The sequence below is a fragment of the Stomoxys calcitrans genome, chromosome 3 (assembly GCF_963082655.1).
Source record: "Stomoxys calcitrans chromosome 3, idStoCalc2.1, whole genome shotgun sequence".
NCBI classification, from domain to species: Eukaryota; Metazoa; Arthropoda; class Insecta; order Diptera; family Muscidae; genus Stomoxys; species Stomoxys calcitrans.
This window is the reverse complement of record NC_081554.1, coordinates 76,017,111-76,035,357: the sequence shown is the minus strand read 5'-3', so window position 1 is coordinate 76,035,357 and position 18,247 is coordinate 76,017,111. Positions and strand designations below refer to the sequence as shown.

Sequence of the window (18,247 nt, the reverse complement as noted above, 5' to 3'; positions counted from 1 at the left end):
ATTTTTGGTCCGATTTTCTTGAAATTTGATACAGAAAGTTGTAATAGGGGCCCCAATATTCAAACAGAATATGGTCCATATCAGATCATATTAACATATAGTTGCCATATAGGCTGATATGCTAGTTTAGGGTCTTAAGTCCATAACAGGCTCATTTATTATCCGATTTCGATGAAATTAGAAACAGTGAATTGTTTTAAGCCTCCCGCCATCCGACATGTGGTTAAGATTGGACTACATTTGGATATAACTGCCACATAGACCGATTTGCCAAATGTGGGTCTTAAGCCCACACAAAATCTGCAATTATGACCCGATTTCGCTGGAATTTGACACAGTGACGTGTATTAAGCCTGCCGTCATCCGCCATCCAGCATATGGTCCAGATCAGACTATATTTATTGTAGATAAAACTGTCATATAGACAGACATAAATTGCTGCTGCCAGGGGCTCAAGAAGTCAAATCGGGATAGCGGTTTATATGGGAGCTATATATATATATCTGAACCGATATGGCCCACTTGCAAACCCCAACGATCTACATCAATATTATGTATAAATTCTTGAAGTCCTAAAAGATTCAAAAATTACCCGATGCGATTTCTTCTAACTTATTCCATTATAATTGTAAGTCCATGGTGCCGGCTACCCAAGGTTCGACCCGGCTAAACTTAACACATTAACTTAACACTTGTTTTCGTCTATTTCGCTATGTCCCAGTAAAGCAATCTTATATATAACAAGTAAAAGCGTGCTAAGTTCGGCCGGGCCGAATCTTATATACCCTCCACCATGGATCGCATTTTTCGAGTTCTTTTCCCGGCATCTCTTCTTAGGCAAAAAAGGATATAAGAAAAGAGTTGCTCTGCTATTAAAACGATATCAAGATATGGTCCGGTTCGGACCACAATTAAATTATATGTTGGAGGCCTGTGTAAAATTTCAGCCAATTCGTATAAGAATTGCGCCCATTGGGGCTCACGAAGTAAAATAGAGAGAACGATTTATATGGGATCTGTATCGGGCTATAGACCGATTCAGACCATAATAAACAACGTTTGTTGATGGTCATGAGAGGATCCATCGTACAAAATTTCAGGCATATCGGATAATAATTGCGACCTCTAGGGGTCAAGAAGTCAAGATCCCAGATCGGTTTATATGGCAGCTATATCAGGTTATGAACCGATCTGAACCTTATTTGACACAGTTGTTGAAAGTAAAAATAAAATACGTCATGCAAAATTTCAGCCAAATCGGATAGGAATTGCGCCCTCTAGAAGCTCAAGAAATCAAATCCCCAGATCTGTTTATATGACAGCTATATCAGGTTATGAACCGATTTGAACCATACTTGGCACAGTTGTTGGATATCATAACGAAACACGTCGTGCAAAATTCATTCCAATCGGATAAGAATTGCGCACTCTAGAGGCTCAAGAAGCCAAGACCACAGATCGGTTTATATTGTAGATACATCAGGTTATGATCCGATTTGAACCATACTTGGCACAGTTGTTGGATATAATAACGAAACACGTCGTGCAAAATTCATTCCAATCGGATAAGAATTGCGCACTCTAGAGGCTCAAGAAGTCAAGACCCAAGATCGGTTTATATGGCAGCTATATCAGGTTATGGACCGATTTGAACCATACTTGGCACAGTTGTTGGATATCATAACAAAACACGTCGTGCAAAATTTCATTCTGATCGGATAAGAATTGCGCACGCTAGAAGTCAAGACCCAAGATCGGTTTATATGGCAGCTATATCAAAACATGGACCGATATGGCCCATTTACAATACCAACCGACCTACACTAATAAAAAGTATTTGTGCAAAATTTCAAGCGGCTAGCTTTACTCCTTCGGAAGTTAGCGTGCTTTCGACAGACAGACGGACGGACGGACGGACGGACGGACAGACATGGCTAGATCGACATAAAATGTAACGACGATCAAGAATATATATACTTTATGGGGTCTCAGACGAATATTTCGAGTAGTTACAAACAGAATGACGAAATTAGTATACCCCCCATCTTATGGTGGAGGGTATAAAAATCAATTTGTATTTGTGTGTAAGTTTGTTTGTTTGTGTGCTCCTTATAGACTCAGAAACGATTGAACCGATCTTTTTGAAATTTTCACAGATGGTGCATAATGATCCCGTAGTAAAATAGGGTACTACATTTTTTGATATCTGAAGGGGGGGGGGGGCGGACCCTCCCCCTTAAACTAATTTTCATAAACTCCATATCTCGGAGATGGGTGGTGCGATTTAAGCGAAATTCTGTGCACTCTCTTATAAAGGGTGATTTTTTTGAGGTTAGGATTTTCATGCATTAGTATTTGACAGATCACGTGGGATTTCAGACATGGTGTCAAAGAGAAAGATGCTCAGTATGCTTTGACATTTCATCATGAATAGACTTACTAACGAGCAACGCTTGCAAATCATTGAATTTTATTACCAAAATCAGTGTTCGGTTCGAAATGTGTTCATTCACCGTAACGTTGCGTCCAACAGCATCTTTGAAAAAATACGGTCCAATGATTCCACCAGCGTACAAACCACACCAAACAGTGCATTTTTCGGGATGCATGGGCAGTTCTTGAACGGCTTCTGGTTGTTCTTCACTCCAAATGCGGCAATTTTGCTTATTTACGTAGCCATTCAACCAGAAATGAGCCTCATCGCTGAACGGTGAATGAACACATTTCGAACCGAACACTGATTTTGGTAATAAAATTCAATGATTTGCAAGCGTTGCTCGTTAGTAAGTCTATTCATGATGAAATGTCAAAGCATACTGAGCATCTTTCTCTTTGACACCATGTCTGAAATCCCACGTGATCTGTCAAATACTAATGCATGAAAATCCTAACCTCAAAAAAATCACCCTTTAGTAACTTATAAACAAAAATTTGGTATCCAAATTTCGAATGGGGTACCTAGGGGGGCGCCCCACCACCAAAATCTACCAAAACTATATATATACACCTATCACGACGATATGGGACTCAAATGAAAGATATTTTAGATAAGAAAACGTATCTGATAAACAATTGTCGGACCAAGTGTTTGGGGGACCACCCCATGTCCCAAAACACCCCTAAATCGGACATATTTACCAACCATGGCAAAATGGGACTCAAATGAAAGGTATTTGCGAGTAGAATTCGAATCTGATATCCAAATGTGGGACCAAGTGTCCAGGGGTTGCCCCTTCCCCAAAACACCCCCAAATAGGACTTTTTTACTGACCATAGCAATATGGGGCTCAAATAAAAGGTATTTAAGTGTAGAGTACGAATTTGATATCCCAAAATAACCCACAAACAGGACAAATGTACGACCATAGCAATATGGGTCTTAAATGAAAGGTCCTTGAGAGTAAAGCACGAATCTAATATCAATATTCAGAAAAAGGTGTCAATGGGGCCACCTCACCCCCATAACACCACCTAAATAGGACGTGTTTGCTGATAATTGCAATATGCGTCTCAATTTCTGAGTTAGGTCACTGAGTGGCCGCCCCATCACCCAAAACAGCCCTAAACCGAACATGTCTGCCGACTATCGAAATATGGGGCTCAAATGAAAGGAATTTGGAAGTAGATATCGAATCTGAAGTCAACATTCAGGACCAACTGTCTAGGGGACGTCCCACCCCCATAACAAGCCCCAAATAATACGTATTTGCTCGTTATGACCATTTGTGTCTTCAACGTAGTGGAGCTCGATATGTATAGCTTTTAGGGCCCATACCCCAAACCGGACATATTTGCGGTCTTTTGCAATAAGGGGTTTAAATGAAAGGTATTTAAGATTAGAAAACGAATTTAATGTCCAATTTTGAGGCCGATGGCTATATAGGGTTCAAATAATAGTGTTTTGAGAGAAGAGCACGATGCTAATTTATTTTTAGGGCTAAGTGTTTGGGGGACCACACCACTCCCCAAAACACACCTAAATCGGACATATTTACCTACCAAGTCAGTGTAGGAGAGCATGAATTTAAACCCTCTTTCGAAACCAATTTTCTCTTAAATTCCCCCTAAACCACACATATATACCAACTGTAACAATATGTAGCTCAAATGTGGTTTTTTCGAGAAGGATATGGATCTGATATCCACTTTTGGGGCAAAGGGTTTGACTTCTCCAATCCACCACCAAAGCCAAGAGAATGAAGTAGATCTAACATCCAAACTTTAATGGGGGGTTCTCTCCTTAACCTTTTTTCTAAAATGACAGGTCTCGGAGATAAGTGAGGCAATTTATATATTGTTTGTTTATAATAATTCAAAGACAGAAATTTGGTACCCATATTTAGGGCGGGATATCTAGGGGGCCGCGCCACCTCCAAAACCTGCCAATGGAAATATAAAACAAAAAGAGCACGAATCTGACATAGGAGCGTTCACCTCACCTCACCAAATTATACCGACATTGAGGCGAAATATCTGAAAGACCGTACCAGCATCCCAAGACAGTGCTTATTCTCTAACCATGCCAGTATAGGGCTCAGATAAATTAAGAGAGTGAAAGAAGGCGCAGAGGAGCGGGTCCTGTCCAGCTAGTAGGTATATAAGAAACATATTTTTTTAATCTCTTAAATAATCTATTGTAAAAAAAATTTCATACCGTTCGTTTCCCATATCATATTCTTGCCGATTAAAGGCTTTATAGAATTCCACTTTTGTATAAAATTTTGCCTCGTTTCCTGCAAATCTAAAATTCAGCGAATTAAAGCTTTAACATTTTATAAGAACACGAATTCCTTGCTGATTCCTGTGCTCGAGCACATTTAAATTCTTCTCATTGTTCCTTGCTCACAACGTACAACAGCAGTCGTCCCACAAACACAGATTCCTTTACCTACCTAACATTGCCATTATTACTCATGATCATTATACCTAATGATGTTGGTTGAAGTGGTTCACTCTTCCGGCCGCTAGTGGTAATCCCACCAAATTTGTCATATCCACTCCATTTATGGCCATGTGTAATTAATAATCTCATCATAATTTGTTATTGTAACGGCCATGTAAGTAAACTGAGTTGACTGAGGCACATTGTACCACAAGTATATATTGAGTGGTAACATCTTCCTCTATGGGCAATTCCTTTGCTTTTCTTGAGATTGGCTTGCGCGAAACATCATTTCTCAATATTTTGTGCGTACAGAGGCATGTGGCCAGACCCTTAAATGGCATGGTACCATGTCGTTGACTATCACAACTAACTTATCGTGTGTGGACTCAACTTCAAATTGCCAACGATGTCTGTTCATGGCTCCTTGTGCCTATTGTCCATTGTGCTTGAATGTGTTCTACTGGCCATTGTGTAGAAATTAATAACAACGTATGTTTTAATTAATCCTAAGAGACACAATGAGTAATAAATGGAATCCAAATAGATTTCAGATAAAATTATTGCTACAAATGACAAATTTATAACTTATAAATGAATGATGCTACTGTATGTGTAGGGAACAAAGGGGGGAAGTAATAAGATAGGGTAGTGATAAGATTTGTTTTGTGGGAAAAATAAAGAAATTCATCAACTGCACTTAATACAAATATGGGTTGCCCAAAAAGTAATTGCGGATTTTTTAAAAGAAAGTAAATGCATTTTTAATAAAACTTAGAAGGACTTTTAATCAAATATACTTTTTTTACACTTTTTTTCTAAAGCAAGCTAAAAGTAACAGCTGATAACTGACAGAAGAAAGAATGCAATTACAGAGTCACAAGCTGTGAAAAAATTTGTCAACGCCGACTATATGAAAAATCCGCAATTACTTTTTGGGCAACCATTACTTCATTTACTTGCTTCTTTTGAAGTTATGATAGTTACGACCATATAGCTCCCTCACAGCTTCTGCACAAATCGTTACTTGCAAACTTTAGTCTTTCAGCATGCTTTCCGATGAGACTGTGGCCCATTAATGACTGAGACCTGTTCTGTTTTAAACAGCTACAGCAATGTGATAGACCCCTTCAAGTCTAGATGGGGCCACATAACCTTGGAGTGTTCACATCCCCCACATTGTAACTATATGAGAGACTATAAAGACTAAGTTTACACGTCGCTAGAGGCGTACCCACAGATTCCAGTTCCTATGTAATGTGTAAGGCAGTTTCCAGTACTGCTCGTCTCTATCTCTGTTGCCCGGCACCCAGAACAGGTGAATTTTGAACTATTCAGCCATTTCGTTGAGAGATCTGCAACAGTTGAGGGCGGTTTTTGATTTCAGAAATAAATTCTCCAGGTATTTAATGGGTGCCTGGCTGTCTGAGAAGATATGCCAATCGTCGTTACGACAATACGCCTTAGACATTGCACCACTTCTTTAATCAAGTATCTCCGCTTTATACACACCACAGTGGTTGGCTAACCTTCTCAGTATCGCCAGTCCTAGTTCTTCAGAGTACACCCTAAAGCCCACCTGGTCGTTTAGTTTTGAACCTTCCGTATAGAAGACTATGTAACTAATTTTACCAGGGATACCGTAGTTCCAATCCGATCGATCAGATATAGGGGTACAGTATTTATACCCTACACCACTACTGTGGTAAAGGGTATTATAACATAGTGCATTTGTTTGTAACACCCAAACGGAAGAGAGATAGATCCATTGATAAGTATACCGATCGACTCAGTATCACTTTCTGATTCGATTTAGCTATGTCCGTTTCTCTGTCTGTCCATGTTAATTTGGGTACAAACTACAGATCGCAATTTTCATCCGATCGTCTTCAAATTTGGTACGGGCATGTTTTTCGGCCTAGAAACGAAGCCTATTGAAATTGGAAAAAATCGGTTCAGATTTAGATATAGCTCCCATATATATGATCAACCGATTTGCAGTAATGCAGCAATAAAATGGTCATTTGCCTACCGATTCTCTTGAAATTTGGTAGTTAGGTTTTTCTTATGACTCCCAACATTACTGGTGAATTGATTAGCAGTAATACAGCAATAAAATGATCATTTGTTAACCGATTCTCTCGAAATGAAAGGTTTTCTTATAACTTTCGATATAACTGCTGAATTTCATAAAAATCGGTTCAGATTTGAATATAGCTCCTATAATATTTATATCGCCAGATTTTCACCCTTAGACCCACTGCAAGCGCATTTATTGACCAATTTTCTCAAATTGTTATATCACTCTTTCCTCGACAACTTCCACAATATCCATAAAGTTTGGTCGAAATCGGTCCAGATTTAGATATAGCTCCTATGTATTTGGGTAACTGGTTGTCATTTGTCAACCGTAGTTATTACATTTTGAACATATTTGCTTTGCTCGAAATTTGATACAGGAATTTTAATAACATATCTGAATACATCCGCCAAGGTTCACCTAAATTGGTTCAGAATTAGATATAGCCCCCCTTTTGTATTTATATGGTAGGTGTAGGGTTTTATTAAGTCGGCACCGCCCGACTTTTGCCTTTCCTTACTGGTTTTAATCACAAAGCGGCTCAGCCAATGTTGAATCTACACTGCCTAGAACAGCAGGCATTGCATCAAGGATAACACAGTGTCCGTAGGCGCCACACTACCAAAGAGAAAGCTCCCTTAGGCTCACAGCAGTGGTCTTAGTAATTTTTCACAAAATTGAGTGCATCAGATGGTGTTGTCATCAATGCGGCTGAGATGCACAAACAAGCCATCCTTTGGTTACAGCTGAATATTGAAAAGTAGGTTAACTTTTGAAGCGCCGTCCACCAGACTAAAACACCATATAGCATTATAGGTCTGACAATTGCAGTATATACCCAATGCATGATGCGCGGTCTAAACCCCCAACTTTTGCCAAGGGCTCTATTGCTGGTATATAGGGCTTGAGATGCCTTTAACAAAAAATGTAATTTGAAGTTCAATTTCCTGTCCAGCACAATAACCAGGCATTTTTCACTTTCACTCAATGAAACATTCTCTCCTCCCAAGGAGACAGATGCCACCGTGGGTAACTTGTGTTTCTTGGGCAATTTCGGTAGCCCTCTGTAGCCGTCGTACAAAAAGATTACTGAACTATATATCCGAGTCATTAGCATACGCTACGACTTTTACAACTTTTTCAAGCAGAAGCAGTAATAAATTTTTAATGGCTTTATACCAAAATAGAGGCGACAGTACACATCCTTGAGGTGTTCCTCTGCTGACCCATCTTTTTGTACCCTCCACCATAGAATGGGGGTATACTAATTATGTAATTATGTTTGTAACACCTCGAAAAAAGCGTCTGGGACCCCTGGGAAGTAGAAATATTCTTGATCGTCATGTCATTTTAAGTCGATCTTGCCATGTCCGTCCGTCCGTCCGTCTATCCGTCCATCCGCCCGTCTGTCCAAAGCACGCTAACTTTCGAAGGAGTAAAGCTAGCCGCTTGAAATTTTGCACAAATACTTTTTATTAGTGTAGGTCGGTTGGTAATGTAAATGGGCCAAATCGGTCCATGTTTTGATATAGCTGCCACATAAACCGATCTTGGGTCTTGACTTCTTGAGCTCCTAGAGGGTGCAATTCTCATCCGATTTGACTGAAATTTTGCATGAGGTGTTTTGTTATAAATTCCAATAACAGTGCTTAGCATGACGCAAATCGGTAAAAAACCTGATATAGCTGCCATATAAACCGATCTTCGGTCTTGACTTCTTGAGCCTCTAGAGTGTGCAATTCTTATCCGATTTGAATGAAATTTTGCACGAAGTATTTTGTTATGCTATCCAACAAACAATAGCCCACTTCGTCTTCCCTATAAACAGGCATATTTCAGTTTTCTCTGGGTTAAAATTGAGACCTCTGGGTCTAGCCCAGTCATATGCCATATGCAAGACCCTTTCGGCCCTACTGCATAGCTGGTTCGAATCCTTACCCCTACGAAGTATTATAACATCGTGTGCATAGCAGACGGTTTCAAATTCCTCCTCAGTCAGCATCCGTAATAGGTTATTTATGGTGGTCACCCAAAGGAGTGCCCCCCTGTGGCGAGCATTGTGTCACTTTCTCCATTATATTTATGTCATGGGTCCCACAAATTATCCACTACTGGTCTAAGGATTGGATCAATGCGTCGATCCGCACCGCCAATGTGAACGTCTTGGCAACGAAGGATGCCATTGCGTAGGCATGTTGTTTGTATTTAAACAGTTTGCTGGATGTTCCACTCTTTATCATGGTATCGACAATGCGAACGCATTTTATTCGTTTATATGAAATGTCATTGATAATGTCAGCTTAGCTGACAGCTGCAGTGACCTTCTATTTTTAGCCACGTTCAACAGGGGGAGCTATTGGAGTTTTACAATCAGGTCTGCGGAGTCGACCGCAGTCAAAGTCGGATAAATGAGCCGGAGTTTGAATCGGAGTTGAGCACGCTTGCTCAGAACTGCTCTCCGAGTGCGGCTTAATACTCCGATCGGAGGAGTTGTTAAGAAAAAATCCGATATCATGCAATACGATTCGGTAGATCAACATTTATAGTCCCTTGAAGGTTGAAAAAAAGTGAAAATTAAAGATATAGACCAAAGCCTATGTCCTTTTCTGCAAGTGTCTGGATCAGTTTTCACCGCTCAGAGCAAAAGATGAAAAGTTAAGGGCGAATTTTTAATTTTTTCGCTGTTTGACCCACTGTGCATCGTTATGTTACATACTGATATTTCTTTTGTACATCTTAAACAACTTGCGGATAAGTATCTTCGCTTAGGCTTTTATTTGTTATGCAATGCATTTCTGTTTTTTAGGAGAAAACAGTAACAAACAATATTAACTAACATACCATGAAATGTCGCAAGTACGACCATTATTGGTCATATTTAACATACTGCCATTGTGTATGTCTGCAATCACTTTATAACTTCTCCATACCTTTGGTTTTGCGAATTGTCCCACTGTACATACACTGCAACACTTGTATCTATTTTTCGGCGAATATTAGCCATGCGTTCGTACATCCGTATGTCTTTCCAAGTGTGTATGTCTCCACACATTGTCATCTTTGACTAATGACAATGTTTATATTATGATGATCTTTTGTACACCACAAACAGTTGGAGTTATTCCAACAATTTTTAGTCTGCAATGCAACTATTCCGCCATTGAGTTTAGACATTTCATTCCTTTTTGGATGTCATCATCATCTTTGGCTCTGCCTGAGGAGAGACCTGTTAATAATCTGTGTGTATTATCTCCTTATTCCTACGATGTATTATGATGATGCACTTGACTATATGTATATGTGTGTGTGTGTGTGTAAATGTCTTTATCTTGATGTGTGCAAACAATTTCGCCTTTTTGACTAGTCACAGTCACATAGAATTTTATTTGGACAGACCAGAGGCATATTTAGAGCAGACACCAATTGGTGCGGCAGCAAGGCCCCGGAGTGTGGTACTTTAGTTTTGGCGTTCACTAGTTACTGGTCATTAAATTGGAATTATGTTGGCTGTAAATCCACACAAAATCTAGCATATCGTATTATTATTAAAAATGTGTTTATATCTCATGTATGCATATACATATCTATCTATTCACCATTGGACTTGGTATGAGCACAAATAAATTATGTTATGGTTTTATGCATAAATATGTGAGGGCATTTCATAGAAATTAAAAATGCTACTGCAGCAGCAGTGGCGGAACATTAAATTAAATATATAAATATGTGTGAAATCGAATTGCTATATATAATTGAGGAGAAATTGTACAGGGTGCCACAGTACTTGATATGCGATATAAGTTGCAATAAAAATGTTCGAATTTTGAAGTGGGGTATGTCATTGCTTTTAGCGCATCCAACTTTAAATAAGTTAAAACAAGCTAAGTTCGCCAAACCCAAACCCCATCACCAGGATTCCGTAAAATAATGTACCCTTATTGGTTCAGTTTGTATTTGGATTATTTTGAAACAATAAAATCGGGTTCGAGAGGAGAGTCTCAGAGAGGAATCAGGTAACACTGACTCTAACTTAAATATTGCGCGCCAATGACACTCGACACGACAAGGCGAGTTATCGGCGCCTTCAAAAAACCAATAGCCAATATCAGTGTCTGTTCCCAGATGGGGGCGGAAACAACGCAGTTGGGCCGTAAGGCCAGTAACACGTACCCAGAAAACTACCAGGATTACTTTGACATTTTATAACCGTCTTACAGGAAGTGCGGTAGATCTGATCGTGCGATGGAATAGCTTCACAACAATACCAAACAATGACGATCTCTGCTATATCGATCTTTACCATATTTGGGTCAGATGGTGGGTGGCCTAAAACTACTTATTGTCTCAAATTTCAGCGAAATCGGATAAAAAATAAAGTTTTTATGGGTTACAGACCCTTAAACGGCAGATCGATCTAAAACTACCCACTGTTTCAAATTTCAGCGGATAACAAGTGAAAGGGTGCTAAATTCGGCCGGGCCGAATTTATATACCCTCCACTATGGATCGCATTTGTCGAGTTCTTTTCCGGCATCTCTTCTTAAGCAAAAAAGGATATAATAAAAGATTTGCTCTGCTATTAGAGCGATATCAAGATAAATAAACACGTATGTTGATGGTCATGAGAGGATCCGCCGTACAAAATTTCAGCCAAATTGGATAAGAATTGCGCCCTCTAGAGGCACAAGAAGTCAAGACCCAAGATCGGTTTATATGGCAGCTATATCAGGTTATAAACTGATTTTAACCTTATTTGACACAGTTGTTGAAGGTAAGAATAAAATACGTCGTGCAAAATTTCATCCAAATCGGATAAGAATTGCGCACTCTAGAGGCTCAAGAAATCAAGGCCCAAGATCGGTTTATATGGCAGCTATATCAGGCTATTGGCCGATTTGAACCATAGTTGTTGGATATCATAACAAAATACGTCGCGCAAAATTTCATCCCAATCGGATAAGAATTGCGCACTCTAGAGGCTCAAGAAGTTTTAAACCAAGATCGGTTTATATGGCAGCTATATCAAAACATGGACCGATATGGCCCGTTTGCAATCTCAACCGATCTTCACGGATAATAAGTATTTGTATTTGTTCAAGCGGCTAGCTTTACTCCTTCGAATGTTAGCGTGCTTTCGACAGGCAGACGGACGGACATGGCTAGATCGACATAAAATGTCACGACAATCAAGAACATATTGGGTTGCCCAAAAAGTAATTGCGGATTTTTCATATAGTCGGCGTTGACAAATTTTTTCACAGCTTTTGACTCTGTAATTGCATTCTTTCTTCTGTCAGTTATCAGCTGTTACTTTTAGCTTGCTTTAGAAAAAAAGTTTAAAAAAAGTATATTTGATTAAAGTTCATTCTAAGTTTTATTAAAAATGCATTTACTTTCTTTTAAAAAATCCGCAATTACTTTTTGGGCAACCCAATATATACTTTATGGGGTCTCAGACTAATATTTCGAGTAGTTACAAACAGAATGACGAAATTGGTATACCCCCATCCTATGGTGGAGGGTATAAAAAATAAAGCTTTTATGGGCGTAAGACCCTTTATCGGCAGGTCGGTCCATATGGCAGCTATATCTAAATATAGTCCGATCTGAACCATATTTGGGTCCTTTATTAGGAGGCCTAAAGCTACTCACTGTTTCAAATTTCAGCGAAATAGGTTTAAAGATAATGCTTTTATGGGCTTCAGATCCTTTATCGGGAGATCGGTCTATATGGCAGCTATATCAAAATATAGTCTGATGTAATCTCTATTTAAGTCAGATGTAGGGAAGCCTTAAACTACTTGCTGTTTCAAATATTAGAAAAATTTATGACAAATGCGATCCATAGTGGAGGGTATATAAGATTCGGCCCGGACGAACTTAACACGCTTTTACTTGTTACTTCTCATTTTCGTTTGAAATATGGGTGATGGGAAATTAACGACAGTTTGCCAGCTCTGCACTCTAGATCTTCATGAAGTTTATATGAGAAATCGGTTTATATGGGAGGTTGTAAACCGATTTAGTCCATACATGGCACAGTTGTTGAAAGTCACAACAAAATACTTCGTGCGTAATTTCGTCCAAATTAGAACATAAGAACGAAGATCCAAGATCGGTTTATATAGCATAGCTGCTATATATTATATTATGAACCGATTTTGGCCATACTTACACAATTGTTGGTAGTCATAACAAATAGTCGTTTAAAATGGTTCCAGCAAAAATTATGGCAACCATATAAAGCAAAAAACCCTTTGTCTGGGTAACATTCAACATCAACATAGCGTTGCAACCCAACCGAATGTAACACCCTGTATATCTTATTTGAGTTTCAACAAAATAAAATGTAATTGCTGCCACAAATTGCATACAAATCGCAAACTTATGCTAAAGAGAACAATACACAAAATATGCTGCATCATCATATTAGCGATGATGTTGATGACTGCAAGTGCTATATAGTATGTATGTAAAACAAATAAAACTAAACACTATTAAATATTAATATAATATGCTGCCAGACACTTCAAAACTCGGCATGAAAAAATTAAATTAAAATTCTGTTGGTGCAAATATTTGTCGCACTAATGAGCCCTTACAACCACAAATACGATAGGCGATTCGGGCACTGTCTGAGTTTAGATTGACCGGAACAAGTTGCATTATGTGGACACCAAGTGATTATATCATAAACAAAATGCCATACGAAAGCGGTGATTATCATTAAAACGGATAAAAAGTTGAAGTATAAGCTAAGGTAGATGTCATATAGTTGATATTCCGATATGAATTCTGCGGGCGCAATTCTGATCGCAACCAGTAAGAGCGTGCTATGTACGGCCGGGCCGAATCTTATATACCCTCCACCATGGATCGCATTTGTCGAGTTCTATGCGCGGTATTTCTTTTTATGTTATTAGAGCTATATCAAGTTATAGTCCGATTCGGACCATAAATGAATGCTGAACAATGTAGAAGTCATTGTGTAATATTTCAGTTCATTCGGATAATAATTGCGATTTGTAGGGGCTCAAGAAGCAAAATCGGGAAATAGGTTTATATGGGAGCTGTATCAAGCTATTGATTGATTCAGACCATATTAGACATGTATGTTGAAGGTCATTAGAAAAGCCGTTGTACAACATTTCTGCCAAATCGGATGAGAATTGCGCCCTCTAGAGGCTCAAGAAGTCAAGACCCCAGATCGGTTTATATGGCAGCTAAAGCAGGTTATGTACCGATTTGTGCCATACTTGGCACATTTATTGGAAGTCATAACAAAACACCTCATGCCAAATTTCAGCCAAATTGGATGAGAATTGCGCCCTCTAGAGGCTCAAGAAGTCAAGACCCAAGATCGGTTTATATGGCAGTTATACCAGATTATTAACGGATTTCAATTGTATTTAACACAGTTGTTGAAAGTGGTACCAAAACACTACGTTCAAAATTTCAGTCGAATCGGAAGAGAATTGCGCCCTCTAGAGGCTCAAGAAGTCAAGACCCAAGATCGGTTTATATGGCAGCTATATAAAAACATGAACCAATTTGAACCATACTTAGTAGAGTTGTTGGAAGTGATACCAAAACACCACGTGCTAAATTCCAGTCAAATTGGACGAGAATTGCGCCCTCTAGAGGCTCAAGAAGTCAACACCCAAGATCGGTTTATATAGCAGCTATATCAAAACATGGAACGATTTGGCCCATTTACAATCGCAACCGACCTATACTTCGAAAGTTAGCGTGCTTTCGACAGACAGACGGACGGATCTGGCTAGATCGACTTAAAATGATATGACGATCAAGAATATATATGCATTATGGAGTCTCTAACGCATATTTCGAGGTATTGCAAATGGAATGACGAAAGTAGTATACCCCATACTATGGTGGAGGGCATAAAAACGAGCTAAGTTCGGCCGAGACGAATCTTGGGAACCCACCAATTGGGATTCAGCTGAAAATTTAGGCAAATTTTACAAAAATGCTGGGCTGAGCCGTACACGCTTTAAATCAAGAGATCAGTTTATATGGCAGTTATATCCAAATTTAAAGCCTTCTGGGTCAAATTAAAGAGGGCTGCCGAAGGATCTAACACTACTCACTGTCCCAAGTTTTAGCGAAATCGGACAATAAATGCGCCTTTTATGGGCACAAAACCTTAAAACGAGAGATCGGTTTATATGGCAGCTATATCCAAATCTGGACCTACCAAAGCCAAATTGCAGAAATATCTCGAGGTGCCCAATTTAACTTACTATCCCAAATTTCGGAGACATTGGCCAACAAATGCGCTTTTTATGGTCTATATGACAGCTGTATCCAAATCTGGACCGATCTGAGCCAAATTGAAGAACGATGTTGAAGGGCCTAACACACGCCTTTTATGGGTCCAAGACCGAGAAATCGAGAGATCGGTCTATATGGCAGCTATATCCAAATCAGAACCGATCTGAGCCAAATTGCAAATATATGTTGAAGGGCCCACTCTAACTCACTGTCCCAAACTTCGGCGAAATCGGACTATAAATGCACCTTTTATGGGACCAAAACTTTATATCAAGAGATCGGTCTTTATGAACGCTATATCCAAATTTGGACCGATCTGTGCCAAATTGAAAAAATTGTCGAAGGGTCTAACACAATTCACTGTCCCAAATTTCTTCGAAATCGGACAATAAATCCGCCGTTTATGGGCCCAAAACCTTAAAACGAGAGATCGGTTTAGATGGCAGCTATATCTCGCCTCCCCAAATTTCGACGACATTGGAATTTAAATGCGCCTTTTATATGCCTAAAACCTTAAATCGAGATATGGGTCTATATGGCAGCTATATCCAAATCTTGACCGATTTGGGCAAAATTGAAGAAGAATGTCGAAAGTCCTAACGCAACTCACTGTCCCAAAATTTCAGCAAAATCAGATTATAAATGTGGCTCTTATGGGCCTAAGATCCCAAATTGGCGTGGCTATATCAAGATAAAGTCCGATATAGCCCATCTTCGAACTTAACAACCAGGGTCTGAAGCTCATAAAAACTTTATTTATTACCCGATTTTGTTGAAATTTGAAGTACAAAATTCAACCGTGACTTATATTTATTAGATCACTCAATATTCGTGTCGAATTTGGGTGCACAAGTTATCAAATTCTCACCGGATTGTGACGATAGGGGGTTTTCATATATTTTCTATATATATATATATATATTTTAATATATTTATTTATATATATTTTAATATATATATATTTCTTATATATTTTCCCGAGGTAGTGGGTATCCAATGCCGTTTTACTTCTTTGGATTCATAATATATTTAATTTTTTACTAATTATTAAAAACATTTCATATATTTCAGTCTCCCCTAAAACCAAATCATTTTCACAATTATGAACATCAAACTCCTGAAAATGCCAACAGGGATTCCAGAAGGTCACCCTTTACACAAAGAACCAGAAGCAGCAATGACTGTGGCAGCCGTACGACTCCAACTAAATCTCCGAGTTTGGAAGAAATTAGGCAACACATTAAAACGGAACCCTTGATGGGGACCGATGAGCCTGCAAAGTGTCAGCAGAGTTTAGAAGAAGCTGAAGATGATGAAGAGGCGGGTTATCGAACAACTTTGACACCGCCATCACACCACAGTTATGCACAGCATGCTGGCACCAACACATTAATGCCGCCTCAATCCGATGCTTCCGAACATTCACTAATGAAAATGCAAATGCGTAAGTTATCCTTTAGAGCGTAAGCTACCTTTGTCATTGAAACACCCCCACAAATGTTTGACAACTTTATAGTAACCACAATTCCCCATCAATTTTCGACCTCCCATTCAACGATGTCACAACATCACATAGAAGCTCATCGTTTTCCTGCAACCCCCTTGGATTTTCAACAAGCTCTAATGTCGGTGGGGCCACCAACTTCGAGTTTGGATCCCCCAGTGAATAACAAGCATTTTTGTCATATCTGCCGGCGAAACTTCAGCTCCAGTTCAGCTTTACAAATACACATGCGGACGCATACTGGCGACAAGCCATTCCAGTGTAATGTATGTCAGAAGGCCTTCACCACAAAAGGCAACCTGAAGGTATATTAGCCAGTCTCTAGCGAGGGCTATTGTCAAACTACAAAATTGGAAATGTCTTAACTTTTAGGTACACATGGGAACACATATGTGGACAAATCCCACATCACGCAGAGGTCGCCGCATGTCATTGGAACTGCCAATGCATCGGCCAGGAGGAAATATGGCTAACGAAAACGAATTCCTGCCCAGAAGACCGGATATATTCTTTCCCTATTTGCCACCTTTCTTCAATGGTCTGCCACCCAAGGTAAGTAAAGAAGTCACATGGTGGGGTTTAGCATGAGGAGGGATTTGTTTTAATAGGAGTCTTTTGCAACTTGACTCTAGCCCGGTGAACTGAATGCAGCGCCACCATTTCCGCCACACATCAACTCACCACACATGTCCAATGGTACAGCGGGACCGCCCAAATATCCACCTCCCGGTTTGCCTTTGGGATTTCCACCATTCCTACAGCCACCCTATGGTTTTAACCCCATGTTAGGCCAGGCGCATCTGGAGCGCCCAAGCAATGCGAAAACCCCCATATCCAACGACGATGAAATCACAATTGAACCAAAGAACCCACATCACAATACCAGCGCAAGAGATGTATCATCACCCCCTCTGCAGAGGACGCCGCCCCTGGAAAAGGATGATGCTGCCGCGCTGTGGAATCCCATGATGAAAATAAAAACTGAAAACAATCAAAATGATATTAATCATCTCCTAGATCATAACAATGAAACCAGTAATCAAGATTAGTCTCCCAAGGCATGAGATCCAGCAAGGGATTGCATAGCATAGCATAGTTTTAACTGGATGGCAATTTACCGCATAGAGATATATTGACATATAAGAATAATTATATATATACTATACATATTAAATACAGGATATAAGAGAATCTATATATACATTTGAAATATGATTGAAAATCATGGTTTTTAAGGAGTACATATCTTACAGCATAAACTTCCCCCCCCCCCAAAAAAAAAAGAAGTTGTTAGGCTTAAATCACCTAGAAACATATTGATCCACACACCCACAATTAGTTTTAGCCACATAAGTAGTAGTCTACATAGGTACGATATATGCCCACGTTATTATGCAAGAGAATTATACAATGGATGGTTATTTTAAAACTTCATTAAATATTTTTATTTTTATTTTTTTTTTTTCTGTGGACTTTTGCATTGCAA

The 18,247-nt window shown here is 39.2% G+C and overlaps 1 protein-coding gene across 6 annotated transcripts in view; it reads left to right on the top strand.

Annotated features, from left to right (window-relative positions):
- Positions 1 to 18,031, top strand: part of LOC106089789 (sal-like protein 3) — a 109,168-nt gene extending 91,137 nt beyond the window's left edge. For 5 of the 6 annotated variants that reach the window (XM_013255777.2, XM_059365318.1, XM_059365319.1 and 2 more), the window contains exons 5-8: positions 16,329 to 16,701; positions 16,774 to 17,066; positions 17,134 to 17,313; positions 17,394 to 18,031. In XM_013255777.2, the coding sequence (XP_013111231.2) occupies positions 16,329 to 16,701; positions 16,774 to 17,066; positions 17,134 to 17,313; positions 17,394 to 17,810 (1,263 nt within the window). In that variant the 3' untranslated portion in view covers positions 17,811 to 18,031. The remainder of the gene's footprint in view (positions 1 to 16,328; positions 16,702 to 16,773; positions 17,067 to 17,133; positions 17,314 to 17,393) is intronic. The other variant, XM_013255778.2, reaches the window with a different exon arrangement.
- Positions 18,032 to 18,247: the final 216 nt, after the last annotated feature.